The 13750-nt window shown below is 49.2% G+C and overlaps 1 protein-coding gene across 3 annotated transcripts in view; it reads right to left on the bottom strand.

The window, feature by feature from the left end:
* Positions 1-9123: 9123 nt before the first annotated feature.
* The window catches only part of DYNAP (dynactin associated protein), a 16452-nt gene continuing 11825 nt past the window's right edge, over positions 9124-13750 (bottom strand). For all 3 annotated transcript variants that reach the window (XM_014939801.1, XM_014939799.1, XM_014939800.1), the window contains 4 exons: positions 13615-13724; positions 12237-12350; positions 10690-10836; positions 9124-9450 (listed from right to left, as the gene is read on the bottom strand). In XM_014939801.1, coding sequence (XP_014795287.1) covers positions 9334-9450; positions 10690-10836; positions 12237-12350; positions 13615-13724 — 488 coding nt within the window. In that variant the 3' untranslated portion in view covers positions 9124-9333. The remainder of the gene's footprint in view (positions 9451-10689; positions 10837-12236; positions 12351-13614; positions 13725-13750) is intronic.

The following is a 13750-nucleotide window of genomic DNA, read 5'->3' as shown; positions in this document are numbered from 1 at the left end:
TATAGGCTCATTTTTATCCCCGTGCTCCCGGAGGAGTCTGACAAGGGGATTTATCTTCCTGCTCCCCTCTCACTCAAGTTTAAAAACCACAAATATCTGTTGGCTTGGGCAAGCGAGAGGGGAAGGAACCCAAATCACAGAGCATCTCTAGCCCAACGAACACCCCTCCCAGCCCACCCAACACAGCCTGTGCCCCCCCAAAAAGCTCACGCTGCCTCCTACAACAACATTTTTAACCTAATTCAGACACATCTTACAGGGCAGAAGAGAAACAAAAGGTCAAACACCATAAATCACCCAGTCCCATTGTAACGGAACGTTTCCCCCTGTCTCTTTTCTCCGATAAGAAGCTTCCTACTAATCCAAACTAATAAATCAACTATTAAAGCGCCCCGTTAGGAAATGAAATGAATCAACTTACCGGAGGATCTAGCTCAAGTCAGATCCCTCTGCTGCCTTCTGCTGGTTTCCAGCTTTTAAGCAATTGTTTCTTACTGCTCTATAAAATATTAAAGCCAGTGCTTGCAGCGTTGCCCTATTTATTTATTTTTTTAAGGTCTTGAACGGAGCAGTCCCTGATTCCCTCTGGAGCTGCTTTGGGGGTGGATGGGGGATCCCCACATCCCCATCCCCTCCGTGCCTGAGCTCCCAGGCTGGCAGATTCCCTTTCTTGGGAAGAAAATCCCCCCTCCCAGCTACAGCAGAGGATGCTGTTCCTCGAAGGGCTGGTCGGAGGAGCCTCGGGAGATCCCTTTTAACACGAGCGCGACCGCTAATTCCTTGATTGAGGGGCTCATTGATAAACTCTGCTCAGGGGGGAGAGGAGTTAAACGGGCTCGAGCATCTTCACGGCTCCTCTTTTGAAGACGGAGCAAACCCTGCCCCGAATTCCTCCCAGAGGGACTCAAAACCTTGTGTTGAGAGAAGCAGGGAGCGGGGGGGAAAGAAAAACCCATCTCCCTTCTTCTCCAGGTTCTTCTCTTCGCCCTTCTCCGGCAGCAGGGAGGACACAGACCCCAGGGACCCACCAGGGAGGCTGGGGGAGCTGGGTGCCGCTCCCCCCCCACCCCTCTCTCTCCCCATCATGCTGGGGAATGGGTTAAATAAAGCAGATTTTGGGTCAAGGACCAAAGGCAAGTTTGCCTTTACCCCAGGAGGAGCAGCCCCATGTATTGCAAACATCCCATTTGCCCTAAATTTGCCTTTTCTTTCTCTTAAAAGGGGAGACCCAGAAGCGCACGATGGTGCCCCTCGTGTTCCCCACCCTTTTCTTTAACTGGGATTTTTGTCTCTCACCTCCAGGATGTGTTTTTGTCCAGGCTCCCTCTCTCTTCCCACTGGGACACGGGGGGGAACGGGAGAGTTTAAAAAAAAAACCCTTTCATGACAGACAAAACGTCAGGGGATGGAGCAGATGGAGCAGATCCGGGTTCCAGTTATAGCCCCGTGACGCCAGAGCGTCTTTCACCAAAATAGGGAGAACCGGCACGAAAAGAACATTTTCATTCTTTTTCCCTTTAGAAAAAGGGAGGTGGCTGATGTCAGCGCATCCCCGAAATAACCACCCATTTGTCAGCTGAGAGGATTCAGCCCCATCCCAAAAGGGAGGTGGCTGATGTCAGCGCATCCCCAAAATAACCACCCATTTGTCAGCAGAGAGGATCCAGCCCCATCCCAAGGCACAGGCTGCCGGGGGAGCTGGACCGATGGAGCTGGGGGTGTGGGAAGGTGGAAGGCTCCGGATAATTTTGATTTTACCCCAATTCCAGCCTTCAGAGAAGCTCTTTTTCCTGATGGCCCCGTCTGGCACAATCGAGATTTCCCCCAAGGTACCTCGGGGGGTGGGGGGAAGATGCAATCTGCTTCTCCCTGGCATCTCTTCCCCTCTGTCAACTCCGAGGCAGAGCAGCCGTCACATTCCTGCCTTTTGTTTCCATCAATGAAGCAAAAAATTCATCTCAAAGGGAATGGATTTTTGTCCGACTGCTTGGTTTTGGTTTTTTTTTGTTTTAATTTAGTAAAATGCCTCAGAGCCATCATTCTGGCTTAAAATGTTTTTAAGCCATTCTGGTTTAAAACTCCCGCCTCGCGCTCTCAACTCACGCTACAGCTGCATCACCAGAACATAACAAAATGAAGCAAAAAATTCATCTCAAAGGGAATGGATTTTTGTCCGACTGCTTGGTTTTGGGTTTTTTTTGTTTTAATTTAGTAAAATGCCTCAGAGCCATCATTCTGGCTTAAAATGTTTTTAAGCCATTCTGGTTTAAAACTCCCGCCTCGCGCTCTCAACTCACGCTACAGCTGCATCACCAGAACATGACAACACAGAATGCTATGGGGTTGGAAGGGACCTCTGGAGATCATCTCCTCCAACTCCCTGCCAAAGCAGGTCCACCCAGAGCAGGTCCCACAGGAACGTGTCCAGGTGGGGTTTGAATATCTCCAGAGAAGGAGACTCCACCACCTCTATATGGAACTTCTTATATTCAAGTTTGTGCCTCTCCAAGATGGAACTTCTTATGGTCAAGTTTGTGCCTCTCCAGCAGGTTATTCCTCCCCAGGTGCAGCACCCTACGCTTGCCCAACGACACAATACTCAAAGCCAACGACGTTTTTTTGGCATCAGCAACAAAATGAGAGGCAGCTTCTGAAAAAACACCTAACAAACCCAACGAGAAGCAGGAGCGGCGATAGATGAAGCCCAGGAAAAGGAGATTTACATCCCACTGAGGCCATACAAACTCCACCCCGAGAGCCTGGAGGAGTCTCACCAGCACTAACGAACTTATTTTACGTGCCGTGACTAATTACACGAGCCCCCCCCACCCCTGCACTCACCTGCAGGTCGCCAACAGCTTCTGGGACCTTCTGGTGCCCATCTCCAGTGGTCCAGCCATCGCTCTCTCAGCTGTGGACTCCGCTGTTTGTCATTCCTGAGGATTTATAGCTAAATATTTTTACTTATTGAATCAAAAGGCCGCCTTCCAGCGAGAGGTGTTCGTCTCCCACCGGCCCTCCCTTCCCCGTGGAAAGCCTGGTTATTTATTTTCCATTAAAAGGATGCCTTTAATTAGCCAATTCACAAGGAAGAGGATCTCACGCGGCACCTCCGAGGGACTTTCTGACATTTCTTGAGGATTAGCAGCACCTTAATTATTTAAAAGCTGCCATTTACTCCGTGTCCTACATCCCCCGAGTCAATTAAAATGCAGAGAAATGTCGACCAAGGGCGGTTCAAACTGCTCGAGTCACCGAGGACCAGCACAGAAAAGCTTTCTGAACAGAACATGAAAATATATGAATATATTGAAGTTTTGGATAATTTTAATTAAGGAGGGCGGGAAGAAAACTGGGAGAACTGCTCAGTTTTCCTGCCTCCATCTGGGATGGGGGTAGGTCCATCCCACCAGATGGATGTCCTTAAAATAAACCACTCTGGGCTGTAGGAATCCTCCTGAGAGCCAGAATTCCCAGTTTGGGAGCAAAAATCACCTTTTCTGGAGGGACCAGGCAGATGGATCCCAAATGGGGCAGGTTTTGGTGGAAAAGTGGAGCCACAGCTTGCTCTTCACTCATGGGATCTGCTCTTAAACCAGCCCCAAATCTCCAAATATGAGTCAAGAGCTGCCCAAGGGCGGCGTGTGGCTCAAATAATCCATGTCTTTGAGAGCATCACAACGTTTTACCTATTTTTTTGGAAAGAAAGGAAAGATTTGGGGGAATCCTGTGAGCACTGGCACAACATCCACTTTCTAATGCAATAACAACCATCCCTCAGGTCCGCCAGCTTCATTCGAGGGGAAAAGGTATTATTTTAATTTTTTTTTAATAATTCTAGGGTTGGGAAACTCCCAAACAGGTTCCCTTGGGGAGTTTTGGGGGTATCGAAGAGCGTTTTGGGTCGGTGGTGTGACTCAATCTCAGGTCCATCAGAGCCCCCGTGGTGCCCGCTGCGAGGTGGCACTGAAGGTGGCCCGGGGACTCCTGCTGCCGCTCGCCTGCGGCTAAATCAGGAGCTGGTCCCAGTGGGTGCCTTCAGAAGTACCTTCTGCTCCTCTGGAAACAGCCAGCCAGAAATTATTTCCCTGGAGAATCCTTGGTTTGCTTCCTAGCCCTGCAAATTGGCTCCATGACTTGGGCACTGAGGATGTTTACTCCAGCCCTAGCCTTTTGCGCTGCTACGGAAGCGTAAAACCTTAAAAATTTAAAAAAAAAAAGGAATATCAATTTAATCTAAATTAATTAAATCTAAATTTTAAAATTTTAATTAGCACAAATAGACAGTGGAGAACCATCCCACCACGAGAACCACATCCATGAGGTCACCTGATGGCATTTTGTCTTTCCCAGTCTTCCCATAAGGGTCGCACAAGGAGCTGTATTGGGGGGTGGTGGAAAAAACCCCTGATGGGTCCCAAATTTCGCTTGGTGATGAGCAAGTGTGACATTTTAATTGCCAGCAGAGGGAAAAATGGGATCAGAAGTTTGAAACCGGCCTCCACGGCAGAGGTTCGTTGAGCAGAGTGAGGTGTTTCCCCGTGTCCCACGTTAATAATTGATTTCCTCCTCCTTTGCAGGCTCCTCAGCCTTAGTTTTAATATTTATTTTCCTCCTTTTTCTCCCACACTCTTCCCGCTACGCTCCCGTGCCTTCCCTCCCCCAGGGGAAATCCCACCAACCCACCTCTCATTGACTTTTCCTCCTCCACCCAGACCAGGATGGGGGGCACTCAGCTAATTAAATCTGCCCCGGGTATTTAATTGCATTTATTATACCTTTATTACCCTCAAAGTCTTCTTATTGGGCACACAACCCAATAATCCCAATTTTCTTGGGCTGGCACACCCGGCAGAGAGACTCTTGACCCATACGAGCTCGTTAAATAGAAGCATTAATTGAGGACCACAATTTCCCCAGCCAAATGATGGCATCCCTAGCCCCTCAGGCTGTGGTTGCGATTCGTGGCCGTGGCATGAAAAAGAGAGGTTTTTAAGCATTTAAACACAATATGAAGATGGGGTGGGGAAGAAGCTGCACACAGACCCCCCAAAAAACTTGTTAAATCTTGATTTTTCCAACTTTTCCCCAAAAAGAGAGGTTTTTAAGCATTTAAACACAATATGAAGATGGGGTGGGGAAGAAGCTGCACACAGACCCCCCCCAAAAACTTGTTAAATCCTGATTTTCCAGCTTTTCCCCCCTCCTCTCATGCCTCTTCCTTTTCCTCACCCTCTCTCCTGCCCAAGAGATTAAAGGAGCATAATTATTTCCCCTAAATACGCAGAATTATGAGGATTAATTAGATATCTTAGTGTAACGCACCCACGACAGGCTGTAGCCTACCTTTGTGGTTTTCCAGGCATATAAAAATTCTACACAAAAATAAGAATTACCTTTTGGGCAAGAGGACACACGTTGATATTTCAAAATTAAGGGCAAAAGTGGTTCTGGTTGGGTGACTCCAGGTGAGGATGCTCAGGGGGAAGCACCATCCCAGGCTGGACCAGCTGCAAGACCCACCTCCTGCTCAAGGAGAGAGCATCAGTCCAGACCCCACTGCAATAAGTGGCAAATCTGAGCTAATTAAAAGTGAAAAACCATCAGGCCAGACCCCACCGAAACATAAAAAAGTGATAAAAAGTGGAAAAACCTTTCCCAGATAACAGCTCTCCCTCCAAAGAAGAAACTGGGGCATGGAAGTAAAATCACACTGACGTTCTGCACTGTCAAAATATTGAAATTACACTCGGACAGACTATTATCTCCCTGCAATTTATTTCTTTTTATTTATTTTTTTTCATTGGAAAAAATCACAGAAACTGCTGGAGAGCTTGAAACCAATCCTTAGTGAGTTCTGCAGGGCCACGCTGAGCCCAGTGTCCTTTTCCCCCTCTTTCTTTGAGCCCTGTTGCTCAAAGCAAATAAATTTACAGGCTTACAGATCTATAAAATAGAGGAAAAAAAGGCAATTCTTAGATTGATTAACCCCATTATTTGCGTCGCACACCTCGCACCTCTCCTCTTTCCTAACAGCCGGGCTCTGCCAAACAAAAACAGATTATGCTTCGTGGGCAAACAGGCTTAAAAAAATTAAAATTATTTTAATTTTCATTCCCGGAGGATGCACCCAAGCCCCCGGGCCATGGATTCACCCATTGATGCCACAGGGTCTTGGGAGCATCCCTCTACACGTTGCCTACAGCCTCCCCTGTAAATATTATCCCCCCCAAAAAAGTGGTGCACATTTTGAGCGACTTCACAGCAATTTTTTTTAATCTAATTAATTTTTTGCCTTTTAGTGTGGGAAGAGTATCACAATAGGAGTGGTGTAGCATCAGGGCAGAGCAGAGGGGCAGGATGACCTCCCTCCACCTGCTGCTCCCACTCTTCCTGATGCCCCCCAGGATGCCATTGCCCTTCTTGGCCACAAGGTGGCACACTGCTGGCTCGTGGGTGTCCTATTGTCCACCAGGACTCCCAGCTCTTCTTTCCTGACCCTGACTCCTTCAGGGCAGGAGATTGAATGCAAAGGTTTAGGTTTTTTCCTCATCACAGCGTGGACCCTTCAACCACAAACCCCGCAGCCCTCAAAGCCACCTGCCTTGACCATCTCCTGGCTGGTAAAAATCACCAAAAAAAAGAGAATTGGTTCAGTTCTACCTTACACCAGGATGTTGGTGAACCGTGTGCCGGGCTCACCTTCACCGTGTCCTGTTTGCCCGGGCTAATGACATCCCATAAACCCACAAAGGGCCGGGCAGGTACCTTTGAAGATGCTGGAAAGTCCCCGACTGGGGGAAATGGATAACCCTGGCTCGTAAAGGGATGCCACCCCTATAATTAGCACTATTGTTCCATAAAACGAGGTAATCTAGTTATTGGTTTGGTTTTTGTTTTTTTTTTTGACATAGGCACAGTTGGAAATATCTCAGCTCCAACCCACCTTGGCTGGCCTTCAAAAGATCTTTCCGCTTCTGAGGTGACTCAGCTGGGTTGGGTTTTCCCCTTGGAGAAAGATAAAGATTTCTCAACATCCCAAACCCGGCCTCCATCAGGAAATTTCCTTGTGTCCTCTGGGATCTATAAAACTCACCCGGGGCTGTAACAGCTTGGTGGCAGGAGAAGGAAGGTTTGGATGTAGCTGAGATACACAGAAGGAGTTTAATTATTAAACCTTTCCCGTGTTGAAGACCTTTGAGGATCCTACCAGGCTTTTTTAGCTGGTGGGATCTTGACAGAGAACGTTGTGGGAGATGTTTGTGCTGTTAAACATCAGAAAACAAACCAAAAAAGAGGGGTTACATCAGAGCTGCATCAATACGTGCAAACTCTGGTACTTCTTTAAGGACTAGTAAAAAAGTTCCAACAGATTTGGGGGCTTTTTCTATGAGTTGGGGGTGGTGGTTTTGCTGCTTTGGGGTTTTTTTTTTAGCCACGTTGCAATGTGTTCCTTCACTTCACCTCCATCCCATCACGCTTTGATGATTTTAAGCTCCCTTCCTCCCTAGACATGGAAGATCCCTTCCATCCTAGACTTGTCCCTGCTGAGTGTGATGAGGTGGGGACGTTGGGAGGTTCCTCAAGCCCTGGTGGGGCTGAGAAGACCTCCCCGAGCAGCTTTCCAGAGCTTCTGGAAGCTTCACTGGCTGAAGAAGTCACATCTCCCCATCCAGCAGCTCTTCTAACCCAAGGAGAACCCACCCGGAAGAGTTACAAAGCTCCTCAATGATGGCCACTATGCTCCTCTGTGAGGGGAGACAACGAGTAAACTTGGAATAGTCTGAATCTCTCTCTGCCATCAAATTTTTACAACTCATTGTAGGAGGAAACTGGTGGAACTCCATATAGTCTGAATCTCTCTCTGCCATCAAATTTGTACAACTCATTGTCTGTAGGAGGAAAGTGGTGGAACTCCACAGGGAGTAAAGCTTTGCTGGGCTGTTAAGACACCTACCAACACACTGGAAAAGGTAAAACTTTCTCCAATGACAAATAAAAACCCACCCCGGAGCATTTTATGGGGTGGGTGAAGCCTCTGGTTTATGGCCGTTGGTTCCAGAAGGGCTATGGCACCCCCACCTATAAAACCCACTCAGCGTGACGTCGGCCACCTCCAGGAGATGGCAAAGGAACACAATAGCAGCAGAACAAACCCACCTCCTCATTCCTCAGTGAGGTGCATCATCCCATCTCCCAAGAAGACCATCTCCCCTCGTCCTCTTCACCATCTCAGAAGACCTGGTGGGCACCCTAAGGAGCTCCTCAGCTTGAGGACCCAGCATTTAAACCTTCTTTTTTTTCCAGCTGAATTGTTTTAAAGCAGATTGGTTGATTTAAACCAGGCTGAGTGATTCCCCACACCTGAGAAACCCAGCCTGTTTCTCCCCTGACATCTGAAGGCACCTAATAACAAGGCAGGTCTCCACTGCTCCTTTGAGCTGTGGTGGGACACAGGATGAGGCAGGTCCCTCAAACCTTTTTATGTCCAACTCCTGTTTTTGACCTTGTTTCTGGCCTTTGAAGCCAACGCTGAGCTGTGGGTTAATGATGTGACAGTGACATTTCTCCTCCTGGACATCCATGAGGTATCTTTTCTTGAAGGCAATGAACAAGCCAACCCTTGACCCCTGTTGGGGTCCGCAGTCTGGTCTGCGAGGCCCAGCCTGAGCATGGCCACCAAAGGGCTTCACAAACTCCTCATGGAGAGGTGGCAGAGACAACTGGGCCATCGATGTGGTGGGCTGGGGTGGGACTGGAGAAGAGGTTTATGCAGGGACCTGCACAGCCCCTCTCTCCGCTCTGCAAACGGCTGGGACACCCCGCCAGGATGGGGAGGGTGGCAGGGCCTGCAGGTGGTGGGACGTTTGTCCCAAAATGATCAAGGTGAAGACTGGGATGACCTTCAGCTGGATTAAAGAATGGCCAGGGGACTACAAAGAGCCTTGATAAATGAATCATGGAACGGTTTGGGTGGGAAGGGACCTTAAAGACCATCCAGTTCCACCTCCTGCCCTGGGCAGGGACACCTCCCACCAGCCCAGGTTGCTCCAAGCTTCCAGAGCGAGGGAGGAGATGGTAGAGCGGTGTTACAGAGAGCAAAAGGCAGTTGGAATGGCAGAAATTACTTTATTATATACAATCAAATGACATTGCGCTATAAATAAGACGTTATAAAAATAGAAAAAGAAAACAACCTTTTTTTTTTTATAACTAATAACCCCGAATCCTTCTTTTTCGCTGAACGTCCCCGCTGGATAAACAGCCAAAAAGGTATCAAGAAGTAGTGCAGGAGACACGGCGAGCAGGAGAAATGCTTGGAGAGGAGAGAGGTCATTTTTTGGCAGGTCTGGGGAACTTCTTGAACTCGTCCTGGTGCTTGAAGAAAAGCTGAGCAAGGATATGATCGGCTGTTCCGTGGAAGTAGTCGTTCATGCGAAGAGTTTCCAGCTACGAAGGAAAAGATGATACTTTTTAAAGAATAATCACAGCTACCTGATCCTTTGTACAATATTCATAATGAGGAGTATTAAAGTACAGCTCAAATCCAAGATGAAAATTAATCGAAGTGTATAATTAATAAGTCTCACAGTGGGGTATCAAGATTATAGAAACATAGAATGGTTTGGGTTGGAAGGGACCTTAAAGACCATCCAGTTCCACCCCTGGACACCTCCCACCAGACCAGGTTGCCCAAAGTCCCCTCCAACCTGGCCTTGAACCCCTCCAGGGATGGGGCAGCCACAGCTTCTCTGGGCAACCTGGGCCAGGCTCTCACCACCCTCACACCAAACAAGTTCTTCCCCACATCTCAGCTCCATCTCCCCTCTTTCAGGGTCCAACCCTTCCCCCTCGTCTTATGACTCCCCTCCCTCATCCAGAGTCCCTCCCCAGCTTTCCTGGAGCCCCTTTAGGGACTGGAAGGGGCTCCAAGGGCTCCCTGTGGAGCCTTCACTTCTCCAGGCTGAACCCCCCAACTCTCTCAGCATCCTCCTCCCAGCAGAGGGGCTCCAGCACCTCTTGTCCATAGGACAAGATCACGGGATACATGGAATCTCAGATAAATCCACCTTGTTCTGGCTCCTGGGATGTAGACCTCTCCCCTTTGTGATTTCTCAGCATGTAAAGCCCCTCAGCTTGGCCAGTTTGCCCCAGGATAAGCTCCATCTCTCCAACACCCGCAGAACCTCATGCACAACCATGACCTGAATTCCATCTCTCTCCAACACACGCAGAGAAGAGCCTGTCACACCCTTCCACACACCTTTTCTTTGCCTTCCCCACCTCCCTTTCCGTGTACAGAGGTTTGATCACAGAATCCCAGAATCTTCTAGGTTGGAAGGGACCTTAAAGATCATCTTGTCCAACCGTCAACCTGACTGACAAAAATAGACACCCACACAACAAACAAGGAGCATCATCACTAAACCAGACCTCCCAGCACTACATCAACCCGGCTTTTGAACACCTCCAGGGATGGGGCCTCAACCACCTCCCCGGGCAAAGGTGATGGCTTTTTCATGCCAACCACTCGCACCAGAAGGGAATCTGCACCAGGAAACGTGCTTGAAATACTCACAGAATTTCTTTTTAAGGCATCCAGCAAAGCATAAAGCTTACGTGTCTGAGAAAAGCATGATGATGGGCAGCTGAAGATGTTTTACTCCCCTTGCCCCTAAGATTCCTCACCTGGTTTCCTGTACTGTAGGCCAGAATCAAAAGCAAATCCTCGTCGCACACGCTCTTGATGTAATGCTGGGTTCCCACGGGGAAGAAGATGACATCTCCAATGCCAATGTTGAAGTTGGAGGTGACTCCAGAGAGAATAACCCCAACCTGTTGTGAAGGAAAACAGCAATTCTCAACAACAACTGGGTTTAGTGTGCTCTTGGGGGGTAAATACAGGGTGATGGTCCCAGCACTGCACTGAAACCAGCTGGTGTAGCATCAGCACCTTCACCCAGGCTCCAAAGGCTAATTCCCAAGAATCACAGAATGATATGGGGTTGGAAGGGACCTCTGGAGATCATCTCCTCCAACCCCCTGCCAAAGCAGGTCCACCCAGAGCAGGTCCCACAGGAACGTGTCCAGGGGGGGTTGGAATGTCTCCAGAGAAGGAGACTCCCCCCCCTCCCTGGGCAGCCTCTGCCAGGGCTCTGCCACCCTCACAGGAAAGAAGTTCCTCCTCATGTTGAGATGGAACTTCTTATGGTCAAGTTTGTGCCCATTCTCTCTTGTCCTGTCCCTGGGCACCACTGAAAAAAGCCTGGCCCCATCCTCCTGACACCCACCCTTCAAGTATTTCTAGGCCTTGATCAGATCCCCCCTCAGCCTTCTCTTCTCCAGACTCAAAAGACCCAAGTCCCTCAGCCTTTCCTCACCAGAGAGATGCTCCAGGCCCCTCACCATCTTTGTAGCCCTCTGCTGTCCCCTCTCCAGCAGTTCCCTGTCCTTTTGGAACTGGAGAACCCAGAACTGGACCCAGTGCTCCAGCTGGGGCCTCCCCAGGGCAGAGCAGAGGGGCAGGATGACCTCCCTCCACCTGCTGGTCCCACTCTTCCTCATGCCCCCCAGGATGCCATTGGCCTTCTTGGCCACAAAAACACATTGTTGGCTCATCCTGTTGTCCACCAGGACTCCCAGGTCTTTCTCCTCAGAGCTGTTCTCCAGCAGGTCACCCCCAACCTGTCCTGGTGCAGGGGGTTATTCCTCCCCAGGTGCAGCACCTACACTTGCCCTTGTTGAATTTCAACAGGTTCCTCTCTGCCCAACTCTCCAACATGGAAAGAAACAACATGGAAAGTCCTTACGTTACGGAGTCTCATTGTTTCCCCTCAATTATCTTTGCCCTTTAAATTTAAAACCATATATAATAAAATCCTGACCTCTAAATTGGAACGCTCACTAAATTTTCCCCATTTATCTGTTCCTCAGAGGCACTAAATCAAAAGTATTTAATTCTGTACTCCTAGAATTCAGGGGAGTAACGATTCCTCTAATAAGAATTTGCTGAGGAACTTGATAAGATTGGGAAAATTCTGCTCTTTTTATAACTCCGCTTCGACTAGAAAAGCTTCCACAAAGAGAAGGAAAATGTGGACGCTGAAAGTTTTGTAATACCACTAATTAGAGTGTTATTTATCAGGGCTGGGAATCAACTGTTAGGAGGTCTGTAATTGTTTTATAGCCCAAACTCTAACATTCCTCCCTTATCCCTCACCGCTGTAAGAACTTACCTGTCCGCAGCCGCTAATGACATAACCCATCTCGTTAGCGTTGAAGTGGAAATGAGGCTGCCCCAGCCCGTTGCTGAATATCCGCAGAGTGGCCAAGGTGAGGGTGTTTTCGTGCTGAAAAAAAGAAGAAAAATGTTCAGAAATCCATCCAGGTTTGTTATATCCCCGTTATACGTGCCAACCCACAGGAATCTATCCAGTGATCCATCTGGATTTCTGTACTCAATGGCTCAAAGTCCAGATGGAGACCAGTCACAAGTGGTGTTCCTCAAGGGTCCGTGCTGGGGCCAATACTGTTTAACATTTTGATCAATGATATAGACAGGGGGATTAAAGGCACCATCAGCAAGTTTGGGGACGACACCAAGCTGTGTGGTGTTGTCGATGCACCAGAGGGATGGGATGTCATCCAAAAGGACCTGGACAGACTGGAGAGGTGGGCCCAGGTGAACCTCATGAGGTTCACCAAGAGCAAATGCAAGGTTCTGCACCTGGGCCGGAACAATCCTCGCCACCAATACAAACTAGGGGGTGAGGTATTGGAAAGCAGCCCTGAGGAAAGGGACTTGGGGGTGCTGGTGGAGGAGAAGCTGGACATGAGCAGGCAGTGTGCAGCTGCAGCCCAGAGATGTGTTGCCAGCAGGTCCAGAGAGGGGATTCTGCCACTTTACTCTGCTCTGGTGAGACCTCACCTGGAGTATTGTGTGCAGGTCTGGAGCCCTCAATAGAAGAAGGACATGGACCTGATGGAGAGGGTCCAGAGGAGGGCCACGAGGATGATCAGGGGGATGGAGCACCTCTGCTACGAGGACAGGCTGAGGGAGCTGGGGTTGTTCAGCCTGGAGAAGAGGAGGCTCCGGGGAGACCTAATAGCAGCCTTCCAGTACCTGAAGGGAGCCTACAGGAAGGCTGGGGAGAGCCTGTTTAGAAAGGCCTGCAGTGACAGGACGAGGGGCAATGGCTTCAAGCTGGAGGGGAACAGATTTAGACTGGAGATGAGGAGAGGGTTCTTCACTGTGAGGGTGGTGGAGCACTGGAACAGGTTGCCCAGGGAGGTGGTTGAGGCCCCTTCCCTGGAGATATTCAAGGTGAGGCTCAACGAGGCCCTGGGCAACCTGGTCTAGTTGGGGGTGTCCCTGCTGACTGCGGGGGGGTCGGACTAGATGGCCTTTGGAGGTCCCTTACGGCCTGGACAACTCTATGATTCTATGAATCCCATCCCGTGCCTTATGTTCAAGGACCCACAGAGTCCGATGTAAAGCACGTACCTTGTTCAGTCTTTAGAGGTCCCTTCCAGCCTGGGCAATTCTATGATTCTATGAATCCCATCCCATGCCTTATGTTCAAGGACCCACAGAGTCTGATGGAAAGCACGTACCTTGTTCAGCGACTCGCTAAAGATTTTCTCCTTTTCGTTTAGGCCGGTGCCATTTATGCGGTAACGAGCCCACTGGAAGACTCCTCCTGGAAAAGGATATTCTGCTGACCCTGAAACAAGAGACAGCCACATGAGC

Source organism: Calidris pugnax, unplaced genomic scaffold (genome assembly GCF_001431845.1).
Source record: "Calidris pugnax isolate Ruff unplaced genomic scaffold, ASM143184v1 scaffold79, whole genome shotgun sequence".
In the NCBI taxonomy this organism is placed as follows: domain Eukaryota; kingdom Metazoa; phylum Chordata; class Aves; order Charadriiformes; family Scolopacidae; genus Calidris; species Calidris pugnax.
Note: the sequence above shows the minus strand (reverse complement) of the source record. Positions and strands in the feature narration are given on the sequence as shown.